The sequence below is a fragment of the Chrysemys picta genome, chromosome 8 (assembly GCF_011386835.1).
Source record: "Chrysemys picta bellii isolate R12L10 chromosome 8, ASM1138683v2, whole genome shotgun sequence".
Taxonomy (NCBI): domain Eukaryota; kingdom Metazoa; phylum Chordata; order Testudines; family Emydidae; genus Chrysemys; species Chrysemys picta.
Window position 1 is genome coordinate 78330578 of NC_088798.1, and position 27958 is coordinate 78358535.

Below are 27958 nucleotides of genomic sequence, written 5' to 3' on the forward strand. Positions count from 1 at the left end.
GCCATGCGGTTATTCAGCAATCACCATCTCCTCCTCCTAGGCACCTAACTCAGAGTTGTGAATTCCAGCAGGTGGCAAGGCACCTAAAAGTCAGGCACTGCACCGCTCAGCACTGCAACAATTACACCCCCCCTTGTGAATCTAGCCCCTTGACCCAGTTCCATTCTTGCCTACCTAGTCCCAGTCTTCTTGCCATGTCAGTCCTAGTGTCCCACTCTGAGCTACCTGTCCAAGCCCTGACCTCCACTCCCCAATCCCAGTCTCTTCACTTTCCCACACCCAATCCCAATTTTCTTGCCCAGCCAGTCCCAGTTCTCCCCATGTAACCCAGCTCAACAGCTGTCTCCTCTCGCCTCCCCTGTATCCATCCCCACTTCCTAGTTCATCTCCTTGTCCAGTCAGTCCCAGTCTCCCCATTTCCCTAGTTCCTCAACCAATCCCAGTGTTTTCACCTCCCCCAGGCAACTGGTTCCCAGTCCCAGTCTCAGCCCCACTCTATCCCCGCTCCCAGTTCCAGCCTACCTTTCCCTGGTTCCAAGTCCCAGCCTCTCCGCTCAACCAGTCCCAACTTCACATTCCTGCACCAACTGGGTCCTAATTCCAGTAACAGTTTCTCTTCCTCCAAAGCTAGTCCCAGTCTCACCAGAATTCTTGTCTCAATCTACTGTTTTCATTCCCCCCAATCTGGCTTTTCTCCGCTCTGCTTTCGAATCAGATGGCTTCTTCCTCCATGCTGCCTAGGTGCCTGTGTGTGTGTGTGTCACTGAGAGCACGAGACAGAAGATCCCTGCTTGGAGCTCCACTGTCCAACCCAGAGAAGCTGGGTGTAGCTATTACTGGGAAAGCCTGGCTTTGCCCCTGCAACCCAGTCACTCTGTGGTGATGGCGCGTGCACAGTCCTGTTATGTTTAGGAGCTGTGAGGCAAATGAAGCATGCTCAACGAGGAATGAATGCTCAGCGATTTTAGCTTCTAAAAATCTAAGAAGTCTCTACTGAGCATGTATAAATTGTTATTTTTCAAAGGCTTATAATTAGGCCATTTAGCTGAATTTTCACAGGGACAGCAAAATGCCACAGCATGTTAAATTTCAAGTTCTGCTCCAAAACACTGAAGCAGCAGAACCTTTCAAATAAAATGTCACCAGAATTTTTAACATGGGCAAAACAATGCATTCTTCCTTAGCACTATTCTTGGAAACAGCTGAACCACTTTAGCTGAAGTTTTCTAAAAAAAATCTAATCCAAACCAACCCCCAATTCCCCCCAAAATTCAGCCTAAGGCAGACATCTGGCATAGAAAATTTCAGCCAAACAAGCAAATGAAAACAGGGTCTTATAATAACAATTGTTGGGAGACCTTAATAATATGCGGTGCTATCTGCTCTGCCTATAATTATTACACACTTACCGGAAAAATGCATGAGCTTTCAGACAACATTTCTAATTAGACACGTTTCAAACAGTTAAATTTGCTAAAAAAAACACATTTTTTGTTTTTTTTATCATCACCCACTAATGTTATGTAAATATATTAACTGTCAAAGTTCTGCCATGGTTATATGTACTGCTAAAGTATAATAAGAACCCACTAATTTTTGTTATACAAATTATAAACATTTCTATAACCTTCCATTATGTTTCATATTTATTAAAAGCTATTTCATATTTCCAGAGCTATTGTATGCATCACCCAGATACTTTAACTTTTCTGATAGTTTTTCATATTTTTTTGGGAGGGGATGGGGGGGGGGGAACAAACAAATTAAGGCTCAGATCCTGAAAAGATAATTGTGTGGCTGGAACCCTATATGCATGGAGCCTCTCTGAATTCAACCAGGGTCCGCTCTGTGCTTGTCTTTGCAGAATCAAGGCCTAGATTTGGTTTATAAGAATGACACCAAAACTTGGCTATACTGGATCCTTTCATGTGTATCATTAGAGGCATTTTCCCCTCAGATATACCCACACATCCAAATTCAATGGAAACCATTAACACATAACTGAGGATAGAATTTGGCCCATAATTAGGTAAAATGTTTGGAAAAAGCAAAGAGTGGAAAACAGTTATGACAAAAACTGACAAATTAATGGAGGAATTAATATGACCTCCCTCTACAAAATGTCTTTAGAAGACATTTAACCTATTTTTCCTTCAACATTTTGTGGATGAATTTGGTGTATACATAGGATTGGCTAGTTTGTGTATGCCATCTGTAATCCTATATCTCACTTTTTTTGCTCTTGGGGCTCGATCCAAATCCCATTGAAGTCAATGGAAATCCCATCAGCTGAAATGGGCTATTGTCCAAGCCCTTGGTAAGTGACTATGATGTGTGCCATATTGTCCAATGGTTGTGTGACAGGTTGGGACCTAAGTAATTTTTTTATTGCAACCTAACTGGTTCTTCCAAGTGAAAAAGTACCTTTATCATTATTTTTGTTTTCAAAATAAGTGTAGTGGAGTAAGACTCTTTTAGGCGGCCCAGAAATAATTAGCTATAAAACATTCAATTCCTCAAATATTTTACTTCAGTTAAAAATAAAAAATCCAACCACAAAAGCAAGTCTCCACGCACTATCATCAGTATGATTATTGTATGATCCACATTCATGTAATATAAAATATGAGAGTTAAATGACGAGTTTTTACAAAACCGGAAAAGAAAGAAACCATTCCATGAACAAATTACCACTGTAAACTGCTCTTTTGCGATGATTCAAGCCACAAACTAGTGTGCACTTAGACTCATTTATGGCCTCATTATGCCCTTTGAAAGAAAAAGATCCTTGAATGGCACATTTTGGTGGATCTTTCATGCTTTAAGGGCAGACTGCAGCATTTCACAAGCAGGAATCTCGCTGAGTAGATCTGGCTGTGGTTTATATTAGTTTGTAGTGTTTTATATTCACTGAGCGGGGATTCATTTTGCACTGGTGTAAATAACTACACAGAGTACAAGGCAGTGGAGAATCAGGCCCAATGTCTCTAGGAGGAGCCTTTTATAATTTACATGTAAAGCCTTTGATAATCCAAAATTGAAAGAAAAACTGGATTAAAATCTTCTGAAACCTTTACTTATGAAAGCATTTTGTTGGCGTTTCAGTAACCATTTTCTTTACTTTATACCTTACACAAGTGAATATTTAGTTTACTTTAAAATTTGTGGGCCATGGACCAGTTTGACAAAATGGTGCAATTGTAAATGTCAAAAATGTCTATTTTCATTAGAAATACAACCTGGGGCACACAGAGCATTCAAAGTGTAATTACATTCAAACAAGGTTCAAATTACTGAACAGAAACCAAGTGCCTTTTAAAGTAAATGCCAATTAATGTACTGCTAATTCTTGCTCCCTCCCCCATGGTTGATTTGGTTTTTCTAACCACTCTAAAGGGAATGGTTTAAATACAACTAATTCTACACTTTCTATAAAAGGCTAATTTACAAAGAATTTTATATTTGAATCCAGAAAAGCACATTCCATTTCTTAAAAAACACTAATTTACCATGAGACTTCATTTTAATTTTATCTCCATGTAAATTATTTTTAAAAGTCAATAATATGAAAAACTTCCTTAACAAATCCTTTCTTCATTTAATTTTAGAAAGCCTGAAAAGGATGACTAGTATGATGACCAATTCTCTTTGGACTAAAACCGATGACTTGCTGCTTGTTTATAAACCTTACAGTTCTATAAGGTTAAGAATGATGTCATTTAAAAGGTATGTATTTGTCACACACACACAGGAAAAGTATAGCTCATGTGCGTTTGATGTTTTACATCTGTATTCTCAACTGAAAAGCAGAGTTTTCCCTGTGCATTTCTCTAGATGTGTTTCTCTGAAAGGTCAGAAACAGACAAGCTAATATACTCCAAATGGGAATCCATAGGATATTAGTCCAATAAGTTTGTTTAGGACTTCCTCCAGCTACACCTATTCCTGTCAGGTCTTCTGGCCACTAATGTAGAGGAATCAAGCCAATCTCAATGAACCATTAATTTCTGGGCAATCACATTTCTCTTGTGTTTCACTTGCCTAGAGTTATCAACCAGAATGGCATCTTGCTCACACAACACCTCTTCGAAGATGTGACTTTTATCACCTAGATGGGTTGGTTCTGCTCACTCTCTGCTCTTCCTATAGGAAAAATCACTAAAGCTGCATGTCTGCATGGTTTCCACTAGGAAATTTACCCCCTGCTTACAACAGGTGTCAGCAATGGATGCAGCTGAACTGCTCCTGAAAACAGCTGAATTGCAAGTGTAGATAGCTTTTGAGGTAAGCCACCTTTGCAAATATGCTGCCTGGCTAAATCTTTCTGTGGGAGTTTGAAAAATCAATTTACTTCCCTAATTCCTATTTTTAACATATCCAAATATTAAAACAACAAATGGCAGAAAAGAGGGTAAATGACAGCCCCAAATGTCCTCAGAAAGGAAAGACTATTTTTAGGGTACAAATAGGGTAACCACCACCCACAGAAAAGCCAGGAATAAATTAGGGGCATCTAGAAAAACTAGAGGGTAATACTTCACCTAACTCAAGAGAGTCCTTGAACTATAGCCAGACTGAATGTAGAGTCATATCTCCAATTGACATCGCATCATGAACCAAATTGCTATTCCAAAATTAACTAAATTCATCAAATTCAAAAATGACAGCAAATTTGTGAGAACAGCTGACTGCAAGCGATTTCTACCACTGAAGATACAGGAAATCTTGGCACACCTGTGAGAGTTCCACCAGTTGCAGCTCAAACCTTGCAGAATTGCTCATATAAAATGATGGCACTATCAGATAAACATAGACCTCAAACCCTACTCTATTTCTAATCCAACTTTCTCTCAGAAGGCTGACATTCCCTTTTCTGCCAATCTCTAATTTTAATTTAGCAATACACTCATTCTCACAAACAGTAATTTTTGCACAGAAATCTTTAAGGGAAAGAATTATTATGACTATAATTTGAATAATAATATATATAAAAACAATAATATATATAATTGTATCTAATGGGCTAGCTGATGAAAACTGGTATGGCTCCATTGACTTCACTGAACCTATGTCAATTTATACTGGTTGAACATTTGGCTCATAACTTATGCTTCTTGCAAACCAATCATAGAATCAGGGTTGGAAGGAACCTCAGGAGGTCATTTAGTCCAACCCGCTGCTCAAAGCAGGACCAATCTCCAACTAAATCATCCCAGCCAGGGCTTCATCAAGCCTGACCTTAAAAACCTCTAAGGAAGGAGATTCCACCACCTCCCTAGGTAACCCATTCCAGTGCTTCGCCACTCTCTTAGTGAAAAAAGTTTTTCCTAATATCCAACCTAAACCACCCCCATTGCAACTTGAGACCATTGCTCCTTGTTCTGTCGTCTGCTACCACTGAGAACAGTCTAGATCCATCCTCTTTGGAATCCCCTTTCAGGTACTTGAAAGCAGCTATCAAATCCCCCCTCAGTCTTCTCTTCTGAAGACTAAAAAATCCCAGTTCCCTCAGCCTCTCCTCCTAAGTCATGTGCTCCAGACCCCTAATCATTTTTGTTGCCCTCCGCTGGATTCTTTCCAATTTTTCCACATCCTTCTTGTAGTGTGGGGCCCAAAATTGGACACAGTCCTCCAGATGAGGCCTCACCAATGTCGAATGGAGGGGAATGATCACATCCCTCGATCTGCTGGCAATGCCCCTACTTATACAGCCCAAAATGCCGTTAGCCTTCTTGGAAACAAGGGCACACTATTGACTCATATCCAGCTTCTCGTCCACTGTAACCCCAGGTCCTTTTCTGTAGAACTGCTGCCTAGCCATTCGGTCCCTAATCTGTGCCAGTGCATGGGATTCTTCCGTCCTAAGTGCAGGACTCTGCACTTGTCCTTGTTGAACCTCACCAGATTTATTTTGGCCCAATCCTCTAATTTGTCTAGGTCCTTCTGTATCCTATCCCTACCCTCCAGCGTATCTACCACTCCTCCCAGTTTAGTGTCATCTGCAAACTTGCTGAGGGTGCAGTCCATGCCATCCTCCAGATCATTAATCCTATGCTTCTTTTAGTAAATTTATCATCTGTGCTAGTATGTAACCACCCATCATTGTTACTAAACTAAAGGCTAAAATCCTGCTCACAAATAGGTTGAAAAGGAGTCTTACCTGCCTGATGAGTCCTAAATTAATATCATATGGTGCTAAGGGATGGGATAAAATCAGTTTATTGTCAATATATTGGTGCAAACCAGGCTAACCACTAATGTCCCGATCCTACACACACTTAACGTACATGCTTAAATTTATGCACATGAATAATTTTATTGACTTCAAACGGGACTACTCATGTGTGTAAAATTAAACAAATACATTATGTGTCTGCTCAATACTCTGATTCAAACTCTCAGAGCTGAGATTCCTTACAGGCTGAGAATTTATATGAAGTAGTACAACCATCTGCTAGAGTAAACATTGAAACCGGTGCCTTTGGAGTAGTCACTGAAGTCAGTCGAAGGTGAAACTTTTTAGAATGTCACAAGATCAGGCCCTTGCATTGTAAGTAGCCAAATTACACTAATGGCTCCAAAAAGCCTTATGTGCAATAAACTACTGGTCTCACTTTCAGAACTCATATTACTATAACCAAATCTAGCAAATAAAAAAAGACTATTGTATTTCAATGGCCACAAACCTCAAAAGCTATTATGAATTATTTTAAACACCATCTAGAACAGATGTACTGAACTCATAATCTATTTTTAATAGTGTCAGTAACCTCTCATTAAGCAGACTTAAGCTCTGTTTCTAAAATTAATAAGATTACAAATATCAAAGAGACCTGAGAAACACTTTAGCTTGACTCTTACCTAGATCTACCATGAGCAGGCGAGTGAGAGCAGTGTAGAAAGTTGTTCGGCATCTAAGGTCACTGAGACTGTAATTATCATTCACTCCCAAAAAAGGAAAGTGTTTACTCTGGCAAAACATAAGGACATCACAAGTTAAAATAGCTTACAAATTTATGAAGGAGTCTAAAATATTTGAACATAATAAGAAAACTTACTGTGTGATTCTGAAGCATGAACTTCACGGCATCTATTTTCACAAGTTTTTTTAAGAGAATATAAGTAAAAGACGTTAAGGAAAGTCTCCCTTAAAGTATTATGCTGAGATTTGAATATTGCTGTAAACTTAACTTGCATAATTATGAATGATACAATTGCTAACTGAAAGTATTAAAATACACATCTCTTAAAAATATGGTGTTTCTGAAAAAATATATAGCTCAGAAAAAGTATTACAAACATTAAAAATGATTATCTATTGTTAACCAAAGCAATTACTTTTCATGTCACATATTTTAGTCGCAAAAGAGCCAATGAATTAAACGATACTTAGAATTAAACTAAAAGTTTTCGACAATAAATGGTGCTGGTTTTCCAGATAGTACCATGTGGCCAGGATGGTGGAAGAAATACTGCTGTTTTGTAGTGGCAGCTGGTCAATAGGATTTGCCCTCACTGAGAGAGGTTGCCAATGTTGGCTAGCTAGGGGCCTTAAACAGGACCACAATGGGCAGAAAGGAATTCCCTTACTTTTACTTCTCCTTTCTTTAATTCTTCTTCACTCCTAAGTGTGACATTGAAGGAACTCCCTAGCTCTTCAGGGTTTTTGTTTTGTTTTGTTTTGCCTTTAAGGGTAGTGGAAGGAGTGTACTGGGCAAGGTAGGCCCGCTACTGGTCATTAGACACCAGCCTTACTGAGTATAAAGACTCTCCTTTTGATTGCAAGGGAGATGAAGTTCCCAGGGTATGTGGGTGTGGCAGATGTGCAACTTCAGATAATCTTGCCTTAGGGGGAAAAAAAGACAAAAAATAAGATGCAAGAGAACTCTCCTGACTTGTCACACACAAAAAGGTAACCTCTGAACTCTGAAAGGTGAGACTCCTGCAGGATGGCATCTTCAGAGAAGCATTTGGTTCACAGACAGAAAGAGAAAGTTACAGGATATAAAACTATTCTTCAATGCTTCTGGATTTTGAATACTTTTATTGCTCCTCCCCCCCCAAAGACAATAACCTATAATTATATGCAACATTTAAAAAAAAAACCCCAGGAATTACAACATTTTGCTAGTTTTCTTAAAATCAGTTGTCAACCAGCAAAGAAGATGCTAACTAAGCTAAGAATCTGATCTTAGAAATGCTGAGGCATCTCAGTCTCTGCTGAAGTAAATGGCACTCGGATGCTTCTCAACACACTGCAGAATCAAGCGAGCCCTTGGTTTGGTTAGCCAGAAAAGACAGTAAGTCAAATAAGACATCTGGCATATCTTAGGTATATATCCTATTATGATTCTTCAGCAAACAGACAAGTGAAAACTGACAGTATCTTTAAAAAAAAAAAAGAAAAAAAAAAGGTAAAACCCCCACAACTCTACCATTAGTAGGAATCTCTCCCATTCATGCTGTTAATGAACACTAAGTCATGTTTTGCCAGTGGAATATTTATGGGAGCAATAAAATGGATCATTCTCAAGATGAATCCAGTACATTTAAGATGTATTTACTGTGAAACTGTGTATGCAGAACTGTTTTACAAACCAAGGGAAAAAAAAGACTTTTTAAAATCATAACCTATGCCAACTTTGCTGTCTTTAATTACACTCTAAAGTAATAAATATTAAAGAATGAAACCTGTTGCAGGTTATCAACTACTAAAAAAAGAAAAGTTTAGTTCATACCATTGACCTAAAGGGCAAAATGCTGACAAAGAGCCTCTACATTTGCTTGTGCATGTTTATGCATATACATCTCTACCTCAATATAACGCTGTCCTCGGGAGCCAAAAAATCTTACCGCGTTATAGGTGAAACCGCGTTATATCAGACTTGCTTTGATCTGCCGGAGTGCGCAGCTCCACCCCCCCGGAGCACTGCTTTACCGCGTTATATCAGAATTCATGTTATATCGGGTCGCGTTATATCGGGGTAGAGGTGTATATGAAAATTTTATTTCAAAGACAGCTAAGGGTGTTGGGCGCCTACAAATCTCAGCCACAATCATTTATGCAAAATCTTCACAAAACAATGCAAATCCTGTTTGCCATTGGCTCTTGAGGTCACATGGTTGACAGAAGTGGTTTCAAAATGTGTATCCAAGAAAACAGTTTCACCCTTTAAAAACTGCAAAGAAAAAACATATTTCCATGACATGTTTTTCCAACAGAAGCTCTCATTATATGACGAAATACATATACCTGCAATGTTTTACTAGTTATTTAAACTTTTAGAAAACATGCAGGATTGAGGAAGTAATCTTACTTACAAGACCACAACCTCACAGTTCAGAATTGCTTAGTGTAGTACTTTTTTTTGGTTTTCACTTTAAGCCAATTCTACAAATTTCTAAGTGCAATGTCACACTCAGGGGAACGTGTTTGCAATAACAGCACTTTCAGTTTTCTGGGAACTTAAGTCCCATCTATGCTAATTTCTAACATAACAGGGGACTCACCTGCAACATTTCAGTCTTCAAAGTTAAAACATGGTTCTGTCTTACAATACATATGGATCTGAATAAGGTTCAGGAATCATACTACAGCCTCTGACTTCTTCAGAGTTGTATCTTGGTTCAATGTAAGACAAAACTGCGTTTAAACTGCCATGTTTGTCATTGGGTATCCCAACCTGATAGAAAGTACATAGCATATGGGATCTTAAGCCTTCAGCCTGGTGCCACAGCATACAACTAAATTGTGAAGTTATGTCATTGCTCAATAGTGTGTTATTACTTACATTGCCTAACACTATGGGTGTTCTTTCCATCCATGACTAAAACCCATAGTTAATATTAAGAATGCTCAGGCCTTTACCCAGTATTCTATTCTCTTGCACTAAAACACAGGTTTAAATGCTGAGCATGAAGACAGAAGTATGAGGTTTAGAAAGACCTGAAAATATTTAAAGGATGTTAATAAAACACAAGAGGCCAGATGCTCAGTGTACATCAGAGCAGGGGGAGCAGATGGCTCTCTAAGGGTTGAGCTTTGGCCTGGCAAATATACCCTGCCTCAAAAACATCCCCTGTGTTGGTACTAATCCCTTGAGGATTCCTCCATTAAGGGAATCCATTGCTGCCCATTTAGGGCAGTCCTCCACCTGCTTTGGTGCTGAGAATCTGGCCCCAAGTTTATCCCACACAGTGGGATTTTTTTTTTCGTTTTTCTTTTAAAAAATGTAGGAAATCCCTTTAAAAAACTAAACTAAACAAAAGTTAAAGTTGCAAAACTAAATTAAAGAAGCACGCAAAAGTCAGGAAGTGACAAGTTAACCCTTTCCCCAATTCAGTGCATGTGTATTATGATACAGTCTTCAGCTGCATGATCACATACAATTTTGCCCCCACAGGATCTTTTTCCACAACATTTCTCCATTCCCTACAGTTGTACTATGTACTCTGAATGAGGCTGGTGTCTGTAATATGGCATTTGGATGGTGTGCAGTAAATGAAATATGGGACCACACACTGTACCTTGAGGATAAAAAGAAATACTGAACAGCTGTCTCATTCATTGAGCACTGGTCATCTCCTGCACTGAATGAGGTAGGGACCGGGGGGACAAAAAATAGCAAGAGATAATATATTTCAAGTCTGTTGTAACACATACACACAAGTGGGCAGTTGAGATTGCACATTGTTATTTCCTGACTTGAGTGCTTCAATTTGCAACCTTTATGTTCTTATGATGTAAGGTTTTTGTAGGAATGATTAATTTGAACTTCAAACTGATCAAACTATTTTTTAAAGTTATTATCCAATTCCTTAAAAGGCTGTGGATGGGGAATGCTGCTTTTGGCAAACCTGCTAACCTGATTTAAAGGAAATAGTTAGCATATTTATTTTTGTTAACCTACAGTACTTGGTTAAGAGCTATTTGTTTTCATATTGCAAAGCTATATAATTTCTCCTGCTCATAAGAGAGATCTTTAAAAATAAATGTAGATCAAGCAGACTTTTTGACAGACTGAGTATTTTGCAGCCAGTTGCTTTACAAAATAACAACACAATTATAATTATTTTGTTATGGAAAATGTATGATGATAAAGTTAATTATTAGGAAGAACTAAACATGCATGAGGGAGCACTACGATGGCACTGACATAAAGGAACCACTAATGTATTCCATTATGTAAATGAATTCAAAGATATTTCATGAATGATCAGCTAGAAGGGACATAATGATTTATAATTCAAATAACTGAGCTTTAAAATCAAATTGGGCTAATATATTTCTGAATATGCAAACCTGGAATCATTGTTAAAATAATGTAAAACACGACACCAGTACAAATCATTTGTTGCCTTTTGTTGTTTTAAAAATGTCATTTTTTTCCTTTTTGATGTTATGTAGAGTGCTTATTAGCATTAAGATTTTTCTTTTTAACTAAGAGAATCTTTAGAAATAATGACTTTAATGCATAATAAAAAGATAAGTACCAAATTTCTGTGAACATTTAGAGACTGACTGGATATGTAGAGATTAATTTTCTACTAAGAAAATTATATGCACATGAATGACAAATACTGGCCAAGAACTGAAATTATTTCTTTTTAACCTTTCAACCCAATCAAGATGTACCCTATATCATATGCTGAAAGTGGAGCCACTGGATCTGGTCTCTTAAAAATATAATGTTTCTTCCAAAGTCCTTTTAAATCATTATTTAAAAAAAAAAAAAAAAAAAAGAGAGAAAAAAAAAAAAAAACCTAACAGAGTGTGAAAAGGCCAAAGTTTGCAATGCCAGGAAGTACTTATAACCACTTCATAGGTTTAGAAATAAAAAGTACTTCAGCATTATTATAAAAAAAAAACCCTATTGGTGAAGTTTTTTATAGGAAAAAAATACATATCTTTAAAAGCCAAAATGACCAGTGAAATTGGGTTGTACATCATTTTCCAGCAAAAAGGAAAAACAGCCTCGACAGGTGTAATTTATCATTTTTCTGATTTAATACCAAAGAAATATATTAAAATAATAAAAAGAATCCTGAAATCCTCAAAATTTGTAGTGATAAATAGCCCTCCCTGTCTTTATTGCATTATGCCTACTAACAGAAATATTGCATGGTGGATTTTGCCAGACAAGGACGATTATTTTCCAATAAAAAGTTGCATATTAAATTCCAGCACAAAAGTGGGTGTCTAATACTTTTGAAATCTTTTATGGTTTGCCAAGGAACACAATTCTAAACTTAACTAATACAAACACATCACAGTGAAGTGAACCAGCATTAAAGCTATCTGTCCTACCCCAACCAGCTAAACCAGAGAAGCTACTGTTCTTAGAATGTTTGCTTAAATATATTTTGATGTTTATGGTTTTAGTTCATCTTCCTTCTTATTGATTTTAAAATGTGTTTTATTGTGAAGTCTCATTTACATATCAGTATATTTTGAAAGGTATCACTACTTCTGGATACTTTCATATGGCTCAGCTTTAAAGCTCTGCTTTTATCAGGGATCTTAGCAACACTTAATAAATTACTTAAGGAAAACTCTCCTTACAAATCTGCTCTTCAGGACACTTAATTATATACCCTTGTTTAAGCTCCCAGGTCATGGTAATATTGTTTCCAAATCACATACAGCAAACTCATCTACTTTACTCAAAGTACTATCTGAAAATTGTTAAACCATCAACATATTCCTTGGTCACCTTACAGCCTTAAAACAAGTATCCGTTGTGTCCGTAACTGCAGACTGTTCCCCATTTTTTAGGGCTGGGATGGTGAGGCAGGTCTCAAATACATTCCTGCACATCAAATGCTAAGACTGACCCCAATTCCTAGGGTGGTGGTGGTGGTGGTGGTTGGGAAGTAGAGCTGCCTTCTAAATTCTTAGTCATGTAATAACAAACATATAACCAGCCCATTGCTGTTAACAGTAATATAATGGTGACTATTTCAGCTTATATACATAAACGAGCAACAAAACAAGTAAGTATTTTGAATTAGGTGGAATATTTTAAACTTCTTGGTTAACTTAATGTATTGAATACAACCAGACACAGTAGAGGGAAAGTGAATCCATTAACTCTTGTACATTCTTATTCATGCATTGCAATAATCAATCCCCTTTTTGTTTTTGTTAAATACCTTAGTGATGTTTAGATTTCACCTGTGCCCCATTATATCTGGTGGTGGTAACAGTAGATATACATATATTTTACATCTCCCATGTTGGCTGATTAATAATACTTGTAGTAAGTGTGAGAAAATATACACTGCATAATTTTAGCTAAATGAAATGCACTTATTCAATCTGCAAAACAATAAGCAGCATTTAATACAAGGAAATATATTAATATTCTGCTGTGATGACTAGAATTCTAAGGAGAAAATAAAATGATTCAAGGCTGCACTTTCTAGCTTCATTTCCTTTTTGACTGTCTATAACATTAATCTCTTCACCTGAAACTGAAAGAAAAGCAGTTTTTATTTTAAATATATCGAAGGACTTCCCTTACTGAACATTTCTATCAGTTCTGAAAATTTTTGTTTTCCATTGCCTGTATCCACTTAAACATCTTGATATATCAAAAATTACTACGTTCTAATTTTCTTTGAAAATTGATCTTCTTGTCTGACTTTTTGGAAATTCAAAGAGTAAACATATCATACTCTCTTTTATGATGTATTACTTAAGTAGCAGCCTCAAAAAGTTTGTGTCAAAGCAAAATCTAACCCAGGACTCAGGTGAACTGATAACAAAAATTCAAGATCATGGTGTTGCAAATACAAACAATGACGGCCCTGGTTCTACAAGGTATTTAAGCCCATGACTGACTTTATGGATGTAAGTAGTCACATGGATTTTACTGGGATTACTCATGCGCTTAAAGTCAGGTATGGGTTTAAGTACCTCAGTTGAATCAGAGCCAAAATGGGTCCAGCCTTGCTCTCTTTAGAGTCAATGACATTCTTGTCTTCTGGAGGATGTCATAAATGAGACTAATGATGTTAATGAATTAGTCATATGGATAATCTTGTGTTGAGAATCAGAATGGGAAAACACAAAATAATTTAAAATGTGCTATGCATATAAAAAGGCCAAACCAAACTAATATTTTTAATATTAATATTCTCACTGGTGTTAAAACAATTTACTATAAAATGGAAAATGGCTTGCAAATATTAATTTTTACTAAATTATTTTCATTGACTAGGACCCGCGATGTACAATAAAAAGGATATCCAACAGAAAGATCATTTAGAAACTGAAGAGTTCTTGAAATCACAGGCTCGCATCTTCCCCAACATTTAAGGTTTGTAACACTAGAATAATTAAAAAAAAAAAAAAAAAGGAGAGAGAGTTTATAATAAATAATGTTTCCCCCTTTGTGAGAAGGGTGTGGGTAAGTATACACACACACACAAAAAATGCTAGGGTACTATTGTACAAATACATCCTTCTGGTAGATACTGTTCTTTTTATGTTCACGAGATGGGAAACATTACAAAAAATAAGTTAATTCTATACTTTTTATTCTTGAACCAGTAATTTCAACATTTTATAAACCTACAACCAATTTAGCATTAAATAATCTATTTTTACCACTTCCCTATCAGTTGCTCTGCCACCATTTTTCATCGTAACACGACCTTCCCCTTATCCATCTTATATATTTATATGGCCCCTAATAATGTAGTATCTGAGGACTTCATAATTGTGGTAGGGAAATGCCATTAACCCCATTTTACATATAGGAAACTGAGGCAAAGAGAGACTAAGCAACACGCCAAAAGTCAGAGAGGAAATCTGTAGTGGAAAAGGGAATTGAACCTGGGCCTCCTAAGGCTAGCACCTTAAACTTAGTCCAACCTTCTCTCCTAAGCAGCATTGTTACAAAAATCCAAAACACCCTAATGAGAGTATATATTGGTATAGATCTAATATTGGATTTGAAAACAATACAACACAAAAGGGTTTAGATGTTCTCTTTCAGTACCTGAAAACAAACACAATACCAAAGTATTAACCAATACCTCTTAGGCCAAATTATGGCTGGCCTTGGGTGGATGCGCTTAGTAGAGATACTTAGTAAAGCCCTTAGCACCCCACTCTCCCAGCACACCCAGGCATGTACCTCCAGATGCTATCACTTAAGATGGCTCCCCAGTTCTGGCTTGTAAGAAACATAAATTTACCTCTCAATGTTTGTAAACTGCTTGGAAAGAACAAAGTGCTGAGAAAGAGTGTGTTGTCTAAGAAAATATACAGTAGATACTCTAATGCTGGATTCATTTGGAGAAATTAAAAGAAAACATCAGAGCCCTTCTGAAATGTATCTGTTTCAAATTCAGTGACATATCAGTACCCATTGTATACCCTTATAGTTTGCAATGCAAAGTGTGTAAGTAGGTGGTGTTACTTCAATTTTGGGGATGGCGAACCTGAAGTAGAGAAGTTAAGTGCCTTAAATCAGCATAGTTTTGCCACACACACACACCTATGCAGGGTAAAGGTGAAGTCTTTTCTCATGGGGGTATGTGTGTATGTGTTTGTTTTTTTGTGCATGCATGTAGTTTTGGACAAGTTCCAAACATAATTATTTGCTCATTTCTACGCTAACACTGCAAAAAACAAAGCTTCTCATCTTAAATGCATGAATAAGCATTGACTCATTTAATAAAAACCACTATGAACAAACATAATGGCTCATATTGTCTTAAAGAAACAGCCTATCCTAGCAAGTCCATAATTTACAGTTTATCCCTATTGTAGGGAGTTCTCAAAATGTTTCTGCTATACTAAATCCTAACAGATATATATTGTAGAAAGCAATAAAATCAATTTGGATTATCCAGATCCAACATCAATACCAAAATCATAAAAGGCAATTCTCAAAAAAAAAAAAAAAAAAAAAAAAAAAGGCAGAAATCTATTCTAAACTTCAGCATCCAAAGTTTGAACATTTAAAGAGAGAAGAAGCAAAACAGACCATTTTAAAAAAGCTGTCCCATTCTTGTTTGACTTTTCCTTTTCTTCTAATGTTTCTTCCCAGTTTGGCCTATTCTTTTTGCTCCATATGCTGCTGCATTTGGATGATGAAAAGTACGAATGGTGCATATAAAAGGTTGGTGACATATTGGTGAAGTCCTGACAATTTCCATTTCTGTTTTTGGTGTATCAACACCACACAACAGGAATGATGGACAATATTAAATGTAATTTAATATATTACATATTATGCCATAACAGCTCACAAGAAAAATCTGTACAATCTGAACAGAAATATAACTAAGTGTACAGAACACCAAACCAATTTTATGATTTTCCAATATTTGAGGGAGAGAAGCCAAGGAACAACATAGGTGAGAAATTCAAGCTCTTCAAGAAGTCAAGCATTTGAGTCCAAGTGCTGGTGTCCTTTTCTCTGTCTCTTAAGTGACTAACTGATAAAGATACTAAGTGAAAGAGCATTAAAGCAACTGAGCAGGAAACTTCAAATGCATGACAGAAAGTAAAAAATTACATTTAACAGGATTCCAATCAGAATCTCAAGTCTACAGAAACTTACATAACAGACTAACAGAGATCACATTTTTAAAAGCAAATATACATAATGTGACAACAAAGAAATGACAGAATATTTCCATATTTGGTATACGAAAACCAAAATAATGGGCTGTAATTGTTCTCAAAAAATGAAACAGTGTCACTAACATTGTTCCAGTATTTATAAACTGGAAAAGAGACACAACATCCAAATGGCAAGGTTTATAGTTATTCTGGTAACACAAATATATAGTATTAGTACCAGTATTAGATCCAGAATAACCAAACTCAGGCCTCTGAGACTGTACCAGACAAGAGGAACTTCAGACTGCCTGTAAGCCCTACTACCTGTGAGCACTACTTTAATGATATTTTGTCTAAGGTAAAAACTGCTTCATTTTGTGGTCAGATCATCATATCAAAGATTATGCTTTTCTTAATGTAGTACCTTTGAAACTATTTGCCTTATTATTATTTTTAGGCTGAATATTTAAAAAAACTTGAATACCTCCCCCCTCCCAACTTCTCCTTCTCTTACCTCGAATCCTAAGCAAAAACAAGTTACCCCCATATTTTATATATAAACATAGGTAAACATACAAACATCTTAATTAAGACTATTCTGACTAGTGAACACTTACTGTCAAAGTTTGCATAATTAGGGATATCATATTAACGAAGACGGGTAATGATTGATGTAAAAGTGTCTTTCCACTCAATCTTTCTGAACTATTCAACAATTTTCTACTGCCTTTCCTTCCTTTGATCATTCTCACCATGTCTTCTTAATAAGTGAATCCAGAACTTTAAACCCACACTGCTGTTAGAGCTGTCCATGGTGCTGACTGCATAATGAGCTTACAGAAAAAAGTACTATAGTAAACTCTGGAGGTTACTACTTCATTGGGAATGGGATGGGAACTCTAGGGAAGGGAGCAAATGAGACAATTATGAAGAATCAGGAAAGGAATGAGGATAGGAAAAACCAAAGTGTACAGTGAATGTGGGAAAGGGGAGTCTGAAGGACTGAGGCATAGGTGTGAGCAGGAAGAGAGTTGCAAGTCTACTTGGGTCACAAGGTGGTGGTTGCCTCCTCAAGTTATCATTGCATGCATACCAGTTATAATACTATAAGCTTTGTATTACTGTTTGCTACCTTAAATGAAGAAGAGGAGGGTGGAAACCTGTATAAGTATTACAAAAATGGAGATGATGTACAAATAAAATCATGATTTTGAAAGGCTATATATGCATATTGTGACATTTATTTTTATGTGGATCTGAAGGATAGACAAACACTCAAAACGTTGAAGAAGGTTAACTATGGATGACATGAACCAAATTTCAAAATAGCTGAACAACCCAAGTCACATAGTATAGGGATATTCTTAGTGACCAATTAAGATTATTTTGGACACTTTTATACAATATGAATTTTAAAATTCAAAGAGACAAAACCACAATTTAATATTTTAGGCTGAAAATTTCAAATATTGGATTCTCAATTCCCATTCAAATGAATGAAAATTGGGCATCCAAACCACCTAAAAGTCTTTGGAAATCTCAGCCATAGTGTGCTATATGTGTTTTAGTAACAAGGAGGAAATGGGCAATATGCTAGCAACAGAGCTCTATATACTCATGCTTTAATTATTTTTTGCAGGTTATCATCTTTTACAGTTCAGAACTCCTTGTGGCACATGGACATTGAGTGAATATAACTCTTCACTAGAGCTGGGTAAATGCAAATAGTTAAAAAAACTCAAAATACTTTCACAAATAAAATATTTGAGTTGTAGTTTGCTATGATTCATGGGGTCATATTGGCTATTCACAAGCAAAGAGGCAATTGCTGGGTATTTGGGAACATGTTCACAAATCCTGAATTTTCCATGAATATTTGGTGCTTAGATAGTATGAAGACAAGCACCCTAGGGAAAAAAAATATACATGTGTACATGTTCCCCGGATAGATAATTACTGGATTCATCCATACATTCACAGGAGAGGTTTGTTATTAGTTATTCACTTGGCTCATTTCAGTTATCCTATCAGGGAGCAGAAACAATACTATGTGACTCTGATAACCAATCATGTAAAACAAATACCAGATAATATGAACAAACATTTTGTGACTCCAAAGACTAATAATTAATTACCACAACTATGTGACAAGTTTAAACAACGTAATATTTGCAGAGATCAGGATGGGTTCACAAACAACATGCTAAACAAATTAATGTTTGAAATGAAGAATTTGACAAACTTTAATTCTTTTTTCATAAACCAGTGACCAATCACAACTGAATATGCCCAAGTCTAACTCTAAATAAAAGCTGAAGAGTAGTTGAGTTTACATAGTTGTGTCACAAGAGTACATAAATCTATGAGTTTAGCCGTGATATAAGACACATAAAGCCAGAAGAACTTATTTTGAGACTAGGGCCCAGATTTTTAAAGTTATTTAGGTGTTGCTGCATTCAGCATTGCAATGCCTAATAGATTTAGGAGCCTACGTCTCTACAAGCCTAAATCTCATTGGGATTTTGGCTCATAAGTGTCTAAATCTCTCTTGAAAATGAGACTTAGGCAATGCAACACTGAGCACAGCACTGCCCAAATCTGGGCCTTAGTGTTTTTCAAATGAAGATCAACTTTCTTGAGCACTGGTGAAGCTAAGACAGTGGAAACTAAAAGGGCTTCCTTGTGAAATCCAAGATTCACTGGATCCAAGATGGGACAGCTATAAGATTATGGCTGATAATAGATACTTTCACTGCATGAGTGGCCACATGGGTGTATAAAAACCTGCCCCTTAGAAAGTGATGTCCAGAAGTTCAAAAGGAGGTTGGTAAATTACTTCCAATGGAAGGATAATGGAAGATCTACAATTAGCAATATGAATTGATAGAATTAACTGAAATGATTATCAGAATTTAGACAACCTAATTGTGGTGACCAACCTCAGAAAATACTTCAATTCTTTGAGGAATGGCTACTCAAGACAACTTCTAACACATGAATTGAATATGGCTGAGATCACTTGGCAAACAATAGCTAGCTCATATCACCAGTGCTACTGGCAGGTATCAGATACATGTAAAACAGCTTTTTCACTATTAACGTGACTGAAGAATTGATCAATTGATATTGCTGACCAGTTCTGCATCATGAAGTTCATGCTAAAGCAATCAAAAGGAGAAATTTAAGACTATATGAATGAAGATGACCCGATGTTGATATTAAAACCAGATGCGGCTAAGATAGTTTAGTAGAAAATGTGTTAAAAACCAAGATAAGAGAAATGTGGTTCACTTCAGTCACAACTAAGGTCACATCAGACCTGAAGGAATGCTGCACATGGCAACCAGACATTAAGTTTGTCATAAGAACCAGCAAGCTACTACAAGAGGAGGTGCAAGACCCCTAATTAGTGGAATACAAAAATTCATTAATGTCATGAAGGATCACCACTTGTTTGACCATTGCATATCAAATCATTATATTTATGTTCCTCCCACAGTATTTAAGTACAGAATATTTTCTTCACACATTTTAAGTGTCTTGACAACTTCTTTCAAGACTCTAGTACTATAGACAAACTGCTACTATTTCATGATTAGATGAAAAAGTAGTTAACATGATCTCAAGGGTATTCAATAGTTCTAATGTTAGATTGCAACGGTGAAGTATTACTTCAACATTACGAATGTATTTCTCCCCCTTTCTGATATGAAAGACAGTGTTTGCCATTAAAGAGGAAGCATTATCCCTCTGAATAGCAAATAAGGGTGCTATATCAGATAACACTGTGCATTAACAAAACAGCAACTGTCATGCCTTACATACCACCATGCAAATGCACAGAAACACTGGCATTTTAATGTCAATCACAATGGTATTTATGAAGAACACAGTATTAAAAATATATATATATTTACCACGAGTGTTAACATTTTCCTTACACAGAAAAAAGTGAGATCAATGGGCAGGGCCAGCTTTAGGACGATTCCCCCAAATTGGGCCCCGCGCCTAAGAGGGGCCCGTGCCCTAAAGAAGAGCACCTAACTTAGGCGCCTTTTTAATTTTTTTACTCACCGGCGGCGGTCCGGGTCTTCGGCGGCACGTCAGTGGCGGGTCCTTCACTTGCTCTGGGTCTTTGGCGGCATTTCGGTGGCGGGTCCTTCAGTGCCGCGGAAGACCCAGAGCAAGTGAAGGACTCGCCGCCAAAGTGCCGCCGAAGACCCAGACCGCCGCCGGGTATTCGAATCGGGCCCCGCACTTACTAAAGCCGGCCCTGTCAATGGGTCTAGCCTGTGCAGAGAGTTAATGGCTTTCTAATCTACAGATTTGGGTTAAGACAGGGGTGGGGAACATTTTTTCTACCAGGGGCCATTGACCCACAGATTGCGGGCCACAAACAGCCCTGACGGGCTGGTGGGGGAGGGGAGTGCGCGGCACTCATGGTTCCAGACGCATGGGGCTGCAGCGGAGGCTCAGGGCTGCCCTTAGGGTTGCCAACTTTCTAATTGCACAAAACTGAACACCCCTTCCCCAAGGCCCTGCCACCCACTCACTCCAGCCCCCTCCCTCCCTCACTTTCACTGGGCTGGGGCAAGGGTTTGGAGTGCGGGTGGGGGTGAGGGCTCCAGCTGGGGCTGCAGGCTCTGGGGTGGGGCCAGAAATGAGGGATTCAGCGTGCAGGACAGGGCTCCAGGCTAGGGCAGGGGATTGCGGTGAGGGCTCTGGGGTGGGGCTGAGGGGTTTGGAGTACAGGAGGGGGCTCCAGGCTGGGCCCAAGGGATTTGAAAATAGTATTTACTTCTTATTCTCCACTTTAAGAAATAATACTCCTTTTGTGATACCAAAATTATCTCCAGTGCAATCAATGAACAGTTAATAAACAAAGATACTATTTTCATACAAATGTAATAAACCATGGAGGAGGAGAAATGAGAAAAATACAGAACATGTCATGTAAAACTAGGATTGTTTTTTAAACTTTTTCAGAAGTGTTCAAGATGGCATTAAAATGCTAAGCATATACATAGGATTTCATTACTGCTTAGTTTACATTGCTTATGTAAAGTCATACATGACAAAATTAAATGCATGTAGTACTTATCCTTTTACCTGTTAATTGGTTTTCTGAGAGTTGGTCATAGGGCACAGGCCTCAAAATTTTCCTCTCATTGGTAGCAACAGAAGGAAAGTCAGCCAATCAAACTGAAGCATCTTTATTTGATACAATGGCCCCTCCTCTGATTCCTAGTTTTACTCCATTTGGTCTCAAATTCCAATATATCTTTTTTGAGATGGGGCGACCACATCTGCACACAGTATTCAAGATGTGGGCGTACCGTGGATTTATATAGAAGCAATACGATATTTTATGTTTTATTATCTATCCCTTTCTTAACGATTCCCAACATTCTGACTTGCATCTGAAGAAGTGAGGTTCTTACCCACGAAAGCTTATGCTCCCAATACTTCTGTTAGTCTCAAAGGTGCCATAGGACCCTCTGTTGCTTTTTACAGATTCAGACTAACACGGCTACCCCTCTGATACTTGACAACATTCTGTTTGTTTTTTTTGACTGCCATTGCACATTGAGTGGATGTGTTCAGAGAAATATCCACAATGATTCCAAGATCTCTTTCTTGAGTGGTAACAGCCAATTTAGACCCCATCATTTTATATGTATAGTTGGGATTATGTTTTCCAATGTGCATTACTTTGCATTTATCAACATTGAATTTCATCTGTTATTTTGTTACCCAGTCACCCAGTTTTGTGAGATCCTTTTGTAGTTCTTTGCAGTCTGCCTGGGACTTAACTATCTTGAGCAATATTGTATCATCTGCAAATTTTGCCACCTCACTGTTTACCCCTTTTTCCAGATCATTTATGAATATATTGAATAGGACTGGGCCCTGTTCAGACCCCTGGTGGACACCACTATTTACCGCTCTTCATTCTGAAAACTGACCATTTATTCCTACCCTTTGTTTCCTATCTTTTAACCAGTTACCAATCCATGCGAGAACCTTCCCTCTTATCCCATGACAGCTTACTTTGTTTAAGAGCCTTTGGTGAGGGATCCTGTCAAAGGCTTTTTGAAAATCTAAGTACATTATATCCACTGGATCCCCCTTGTCCACGTGCTTGTTGACCCCCTCAAAGAATTCTAGTAGATTGGTGAGGCATGAAAACCATGTTGACTCTTCCCCAACAAATTATGTTCATCTATGTCTGACAATTTTGCTCTTTACTATAGTTTCAACCAGTTTGCCCAGTACTGAAGTCAGGCTTACCAGCCTTTAATTGCCGGGATCATCTCTGGGGCCCTTTTTAAAATTGGTGTCACATTAGCTATCCTCCAGTCACTTAATACAGAAGCTGATTTAAATGATAGGTTACAGACTACAGTTAGTAGTTCTGCAATTTCACATTTGAGTTCCTTCAGAATTCTTGGGTGAATACCATCTGGTCCTGGTGATTTATTACTGTTATATTTAGTATTGTATCAACTGGTCACGGTTAATCTTATGGTTCTAGTAGGGTGTTTTCCTAGCAATGACAACGCCCTATTGAAAACCATTTGTAAGTCTATATAGACCAGATTTAGAGGAAGCCAATTTGGGAGGGATAGAAAGGAAAGGTGCTCTTATCCTTTTCCATTCCCAGGAACACAAGGAGACCTTTAGAATCTGTGTTTTCATGGGGGCCTTCACATTTTGGAGCAGATATTCCTATTCTTCCCGAGAAACTCTTTTGGTTTGCTTCAGGGGTTAAACCTCAGTTTCAGAGGAAACCCTCTCTGCCTCAGAAGGGAATCCATCGAGTCTTGATATAGGCAGAAAGACAGTGTATAACTCGTAAAAGCCGAAACTTTGGAAGTTTTTCTGGGGCTTGCTGGACATGAGAAAAAGAAAAGTCTGCCCCCAGGAAACCACAGAGGGTGCCTGAGAACAGACATGAAGATATCTGATAATTTTTAGAGGTATTCTTAGAGGGAGAATAAAAAAAATCTATTTGAACATTGTGATGCCAGGTAGAATTAATTTATTCAGGCAAGTATCACAAGAGAGAGGGCTGGTGGTTATAATCTTCCATAGCTGCTTCACAAACCTTGGTCATTCATGGTCTCATCCCTGTCTGAATCTATATTTTCTTAAGGGAGGGATTTTGCCCCATTCAGTGAGCTTCCAACTCTTTTCTTTTGAAAATTCTGGAGTGTGACTACAAGCAAGATGTAGCGCTCACTTCCCAGCATCTGTACTGTAATAAGGTGAATATCAAACTGGGGAGATAAGGATGAGCTGCCACCAAAGAGAGTGAAGTTACTTCCGTTTGGCTGCTTGTCTTTCCTGGCTGTTACTAGTGTAAAAGTGAGAGGACTGCCCAGTGTACAAGTGAGAGGAAAGCCCGGTGGCCTAGCAGGCTAAGCCACAGAGAAAAAGGATAGATGTGTGTGGAGCATGTGTACGCACACACACTGAAGATCATAATGACCAATAGCAATATTTTCAAAAGAGAGTATCAGTGGTCAAGGCTCCTCAATCCCATTTTCAAAAGCGTTTTAGGCACCTAGGGGCTTAAGTACCATTGACAGGCAGCAGTTAGGAGTCCAAAGTCTCTTTATAGTGGCACCTAGGCTCTTTTGAAAATTTTACCCCATGTCTCAATTTTTAAAACTATTTATGAAAACACCTAGAATTATTCTCATTAAAATTCAACCGGGGATTTAAAATTTAAACTTTGATTATGGATAAACATTAAAGACAAAACAAAATAATGTATAGAATAGAACTCACATTTTTGCCATAAATGTTTCTAGAACATGGTTGTCATCTGTTATTCCTAAGACTTCTGACATTCGGGCATACACCTGAAAATAAACATTTCAACAGTAACACATTATAGACATTTACAAGTATCAAAAATGTTATATCAAAAATATATTATCCCCTCCACATTCTGTTTATGCAGCCAAAGGGCACAAGCATGAATGTGGGTTATTCTCTAAATCCATCTGGCCCTGGCTAAATCACGTGTATAGATGACTCTCATCCTCCAGATTCAGGAATTTGGGGCTAACAGATTTTCACTCACCCCTGCTTAACCATCTCCTCCCAAACAGATGTGGTAAATACTCACTATAAGCATGCACTTACTCTGTGGTTCAGTGAGCAAACCACCTCCTCTCATGGAGGTAATGGCGCTTTATAAGCAGCCTCAATGGGGTGCAGCAAAGCAATATCTTCCACCACTCTCTAGCCTTAGCAGCATCGGTGTAAATGTTGCTCCTGCACCTTAGCTTACATTTGTTAAGTTGTTGCATTTTCACTGATGTAATCAGGTAGAACTACGCATTCCCCAGTTATCCAATTGTGGGCTTTCCCTTTCCTTCCAAGTAACGTAAAGACATTGAGTTGTGTGGTTTTCAATCACCCTTCATTCCAGGTCCAGGACATTGATTAACTCTCAAGTTTTCCATATATTCTGCCAGTTAGAGGGATCTGTTATTATGACTTATCAATCAGCAGGTCAAGTCAGATACAGTAGCATTATGTCTCACAGTTAGCATTACTGCATGTTCTTGACAAACTTTGGTGACATTTTTCGTGACCACGAAAGTAATTACTTAATAGAACTCTACTAGAATCTGAGACAGTGGGAACAGGTGCTTGGCAAAATTCTTCATATTGTTCTGCCAGTGCACCTCATTTTGAGCTACAGCACCCCTGCTTTTCATTAAAGATCTGGGCCAAACACAACTCTACCAACTAGTGCATTTTAGTTCAGTCCTGAAGTATTCCTATTTTAACCCTAAATCCCACCAAAGAAAGGAGTACCAACTGTATGAAATTCTGCCATATTATGTGCTCAGGGCAAGTATGTATTAAGATCTAGGATGAGAGCACCAAAGTCACAACACATGTAACTTAAGCCACCCAATGATGAAAGACTGGTGCCATCTAGCTGCCAATTTTATTCTGAAACGTTACTTATCACACTTATAAATTGCAATGAATTACAGATATTGAATACTTCTGGTAGGATATCATACTTGTTTATACCTATTTCCACTGCTGCTAGTGATGCCACCCCATCAAGTCACTCTTAGGAAATGCCAGTATTTAACTCTATGATGGAGTAAGTAGATATGTTTTCATATCCTACAGATTTCAAATCGGAATGCAATAAAGTCATGACAAAATCCAATTTGTGCAATAACTGGAGATGCCAGCAAGGATATATTTATTTCCAGTATAAGTAAAAATGTCAACTTTTAATAGGACTATCATATAATGACAAAATCTTTGGTGAACTAGACAATTGGAATACTAAAATTCTTTATTATAGACAGTACAATCCCTCCAAATACCTTGAAAAAAGTAATGTCAAATATTTAAAGAATTATCATTTACAATATATATATATATATATATATATTTAATATTCAAAACACACAGTCTGGTACTTTAACTGTAAATACTATGCCACTGAAACAAGTTATACTATCCAATTTTGTGTGTGCAAAAGTTTAACCTCTGTATTTGTTTTCTACTTTTTCCACATCAAATCTTTTCACCAGAAAGGTTTGCGTTCCTTACTAACATATATTGATATTCAGATGTTTTCCTTCCTGTGATAGGAAATGCGAGCACAAGTGCTCACCTGCTATATTAGCATTGTGTTCTGTTGTCAAACGAGGCTCTCACCACATCAGAGTTTACCAAATAAAATACTGGAACAGCAGTCAATGTTGACAAAGAGCAGTGCTTTAATCCACAATTATCCGTGTAACTCTTACTACTCCTTTTATCATCCATTAGCTTTGATTCCCATTATCCCATCAAGAACTGTGTCAACGCTTTTGTCCCTGAGGATTTTCTTCAACTACTAGGATCTGACAGCCAAGCTTGAGTGCTAAACAGGATCATTACCTCTTAAATCTACTTATCTGATCCACTGAATAGTAAATTGAAAAGCTCATTAACAGCAACAATTTGATTTGTTTTCACATGTGACAGGGTCATTTTAAGTCAGTGTATGAATACTGTGCTTCTTTTAAAGACTACTACACATTTTAAGATGACATAAATCTTTAGCAAATTTGCAAGTAGATAATGAAGTGGTTAAAACCCATCTTCAATAAACACTAGGTAATACGGATATAAAAAAGTGTTAGACAACCTTAATCATAGGTGTCACTGCCAGCACCACTTATTTCATACTCTCTCTCTCTCTCTCTCTCTCACACACACACACACACACACACACACACACACACGAAAATCTGAACAAAACCAGGGTTTGCTGGTTCCAACATTGCATGCTGGTTTTGTGTTCCAACATTTCCCACACTCAAGCAATTCCTTCTTCACCTACGGTGCGGAGAACGTAATAGTGCAGTTATGTCACATTTTAGGTTAGCTTTCCTTCTGTACCCCAGTAATCTTTTCCTTCTCAGCCAAATATTAAAATTTGCCCTTTCGAGAGGAAAGTGGCAATATCCTTATACAGTATAGGAGATATTAGTCAACTACACAGTCTTACTTGGATTTAAGGTTTGTTCTGAAACTACAAAATTTTAAACATATATAGTGACATCATTACCCAAAACAAAATACGCTTTTGCGTTGAGAAACTCCATAGTTTTGGCCTCCATAGCAACAGAATGCAAACATTGGTAAGTACCATTTTCTCGGACTCCTGAAGGTAGTCATTAGTCAGCTTTTATGTTTGGATATTCAATGAGTTACAAAATTTTAACAGAAGACTATGGAATGTATTCAAGGAGCAGAGGGTAATATTGCCAGTTGGGCCTCCGGGTGATGTGACATGGTCCCTTGAAGTGCCCTCATTTTAAACTTCCAATTTAAAATTGAATCAGGTTCTTGTGATTTCTCTCACTGGGTTAAATATAGGTGCCATATATGTACTCAGTTGGGTTGAGCCACAGAAGAATTGCATGGGGACATACTTTCATGAAATACCTGCATCCTAAATCACCCTAGGCAGCAGTATCGCACCAATACTGATGCATTCAGGCCCTTTTATAACACTTACATTAGTGGGAGGATTAATCATAATTTGGAAGGAAACTGCCAAAGGAATAATTAATTTTCTGCCATCTTTAGAATTTTGAATACTCTTTTCCCAGCCCTGCCCAATATCGCAAATTCACATGCAGACCCAGCATCAGGTTATAGAGCTGTGTGGTCATGTTGTAATATCACCACAATGTAACTGAACTTCACAATAAGAAAATGAAACAACACCAAGTTTTGAGGTTCCCAATTTAATTCTGGACTTAGCCGTTCTGCAAGCTGAGCTCATGGGATGAAAATATGGACAGGCTGTAACTTCACCCTACATTGACAGAGACTCCT

The 27958-nt window shown here is 37.6% G+C and overlaps 1 protein-coding gene across 8 annotated transcripts in view; it reads right to left on the minus strand.

Moving 5' to 3' along the window:
- The window catches only part of RANBP17 (RAN binding protein 17), a 256109-nt gene that overhangs the window by 83828 nt on the left and 144323 nt on the right, over positions 1–27958 (minus strand). For all 8 annotated transcript variants that reach the window (XR_010589850.1, XR_010589849.1, XR_010589851.1 and 5 more), the window contains 4 exons: positions 24374–24447; positions 14251–14331; positions 7059–7122; positions 6862–6970 (listed from right to left, as the gene is read on the minus strand). Coding sequence is in view for 5 of the 8 variants with exons in the window: in XM_005284080.4 (XP_005284137.1) it covers positions 6862–6970; positions 7059–7122; positions 14251–14331; positions 24374–24447 (328 nt within the window). In the remaining 3 variants the exon portion in view is untranslated. The remainder of the gene's footprint in view (positions 1–6861; positions 6971–7058; positions 7123–14250; positions 14332–24373; positions 24448–27958) is intronic.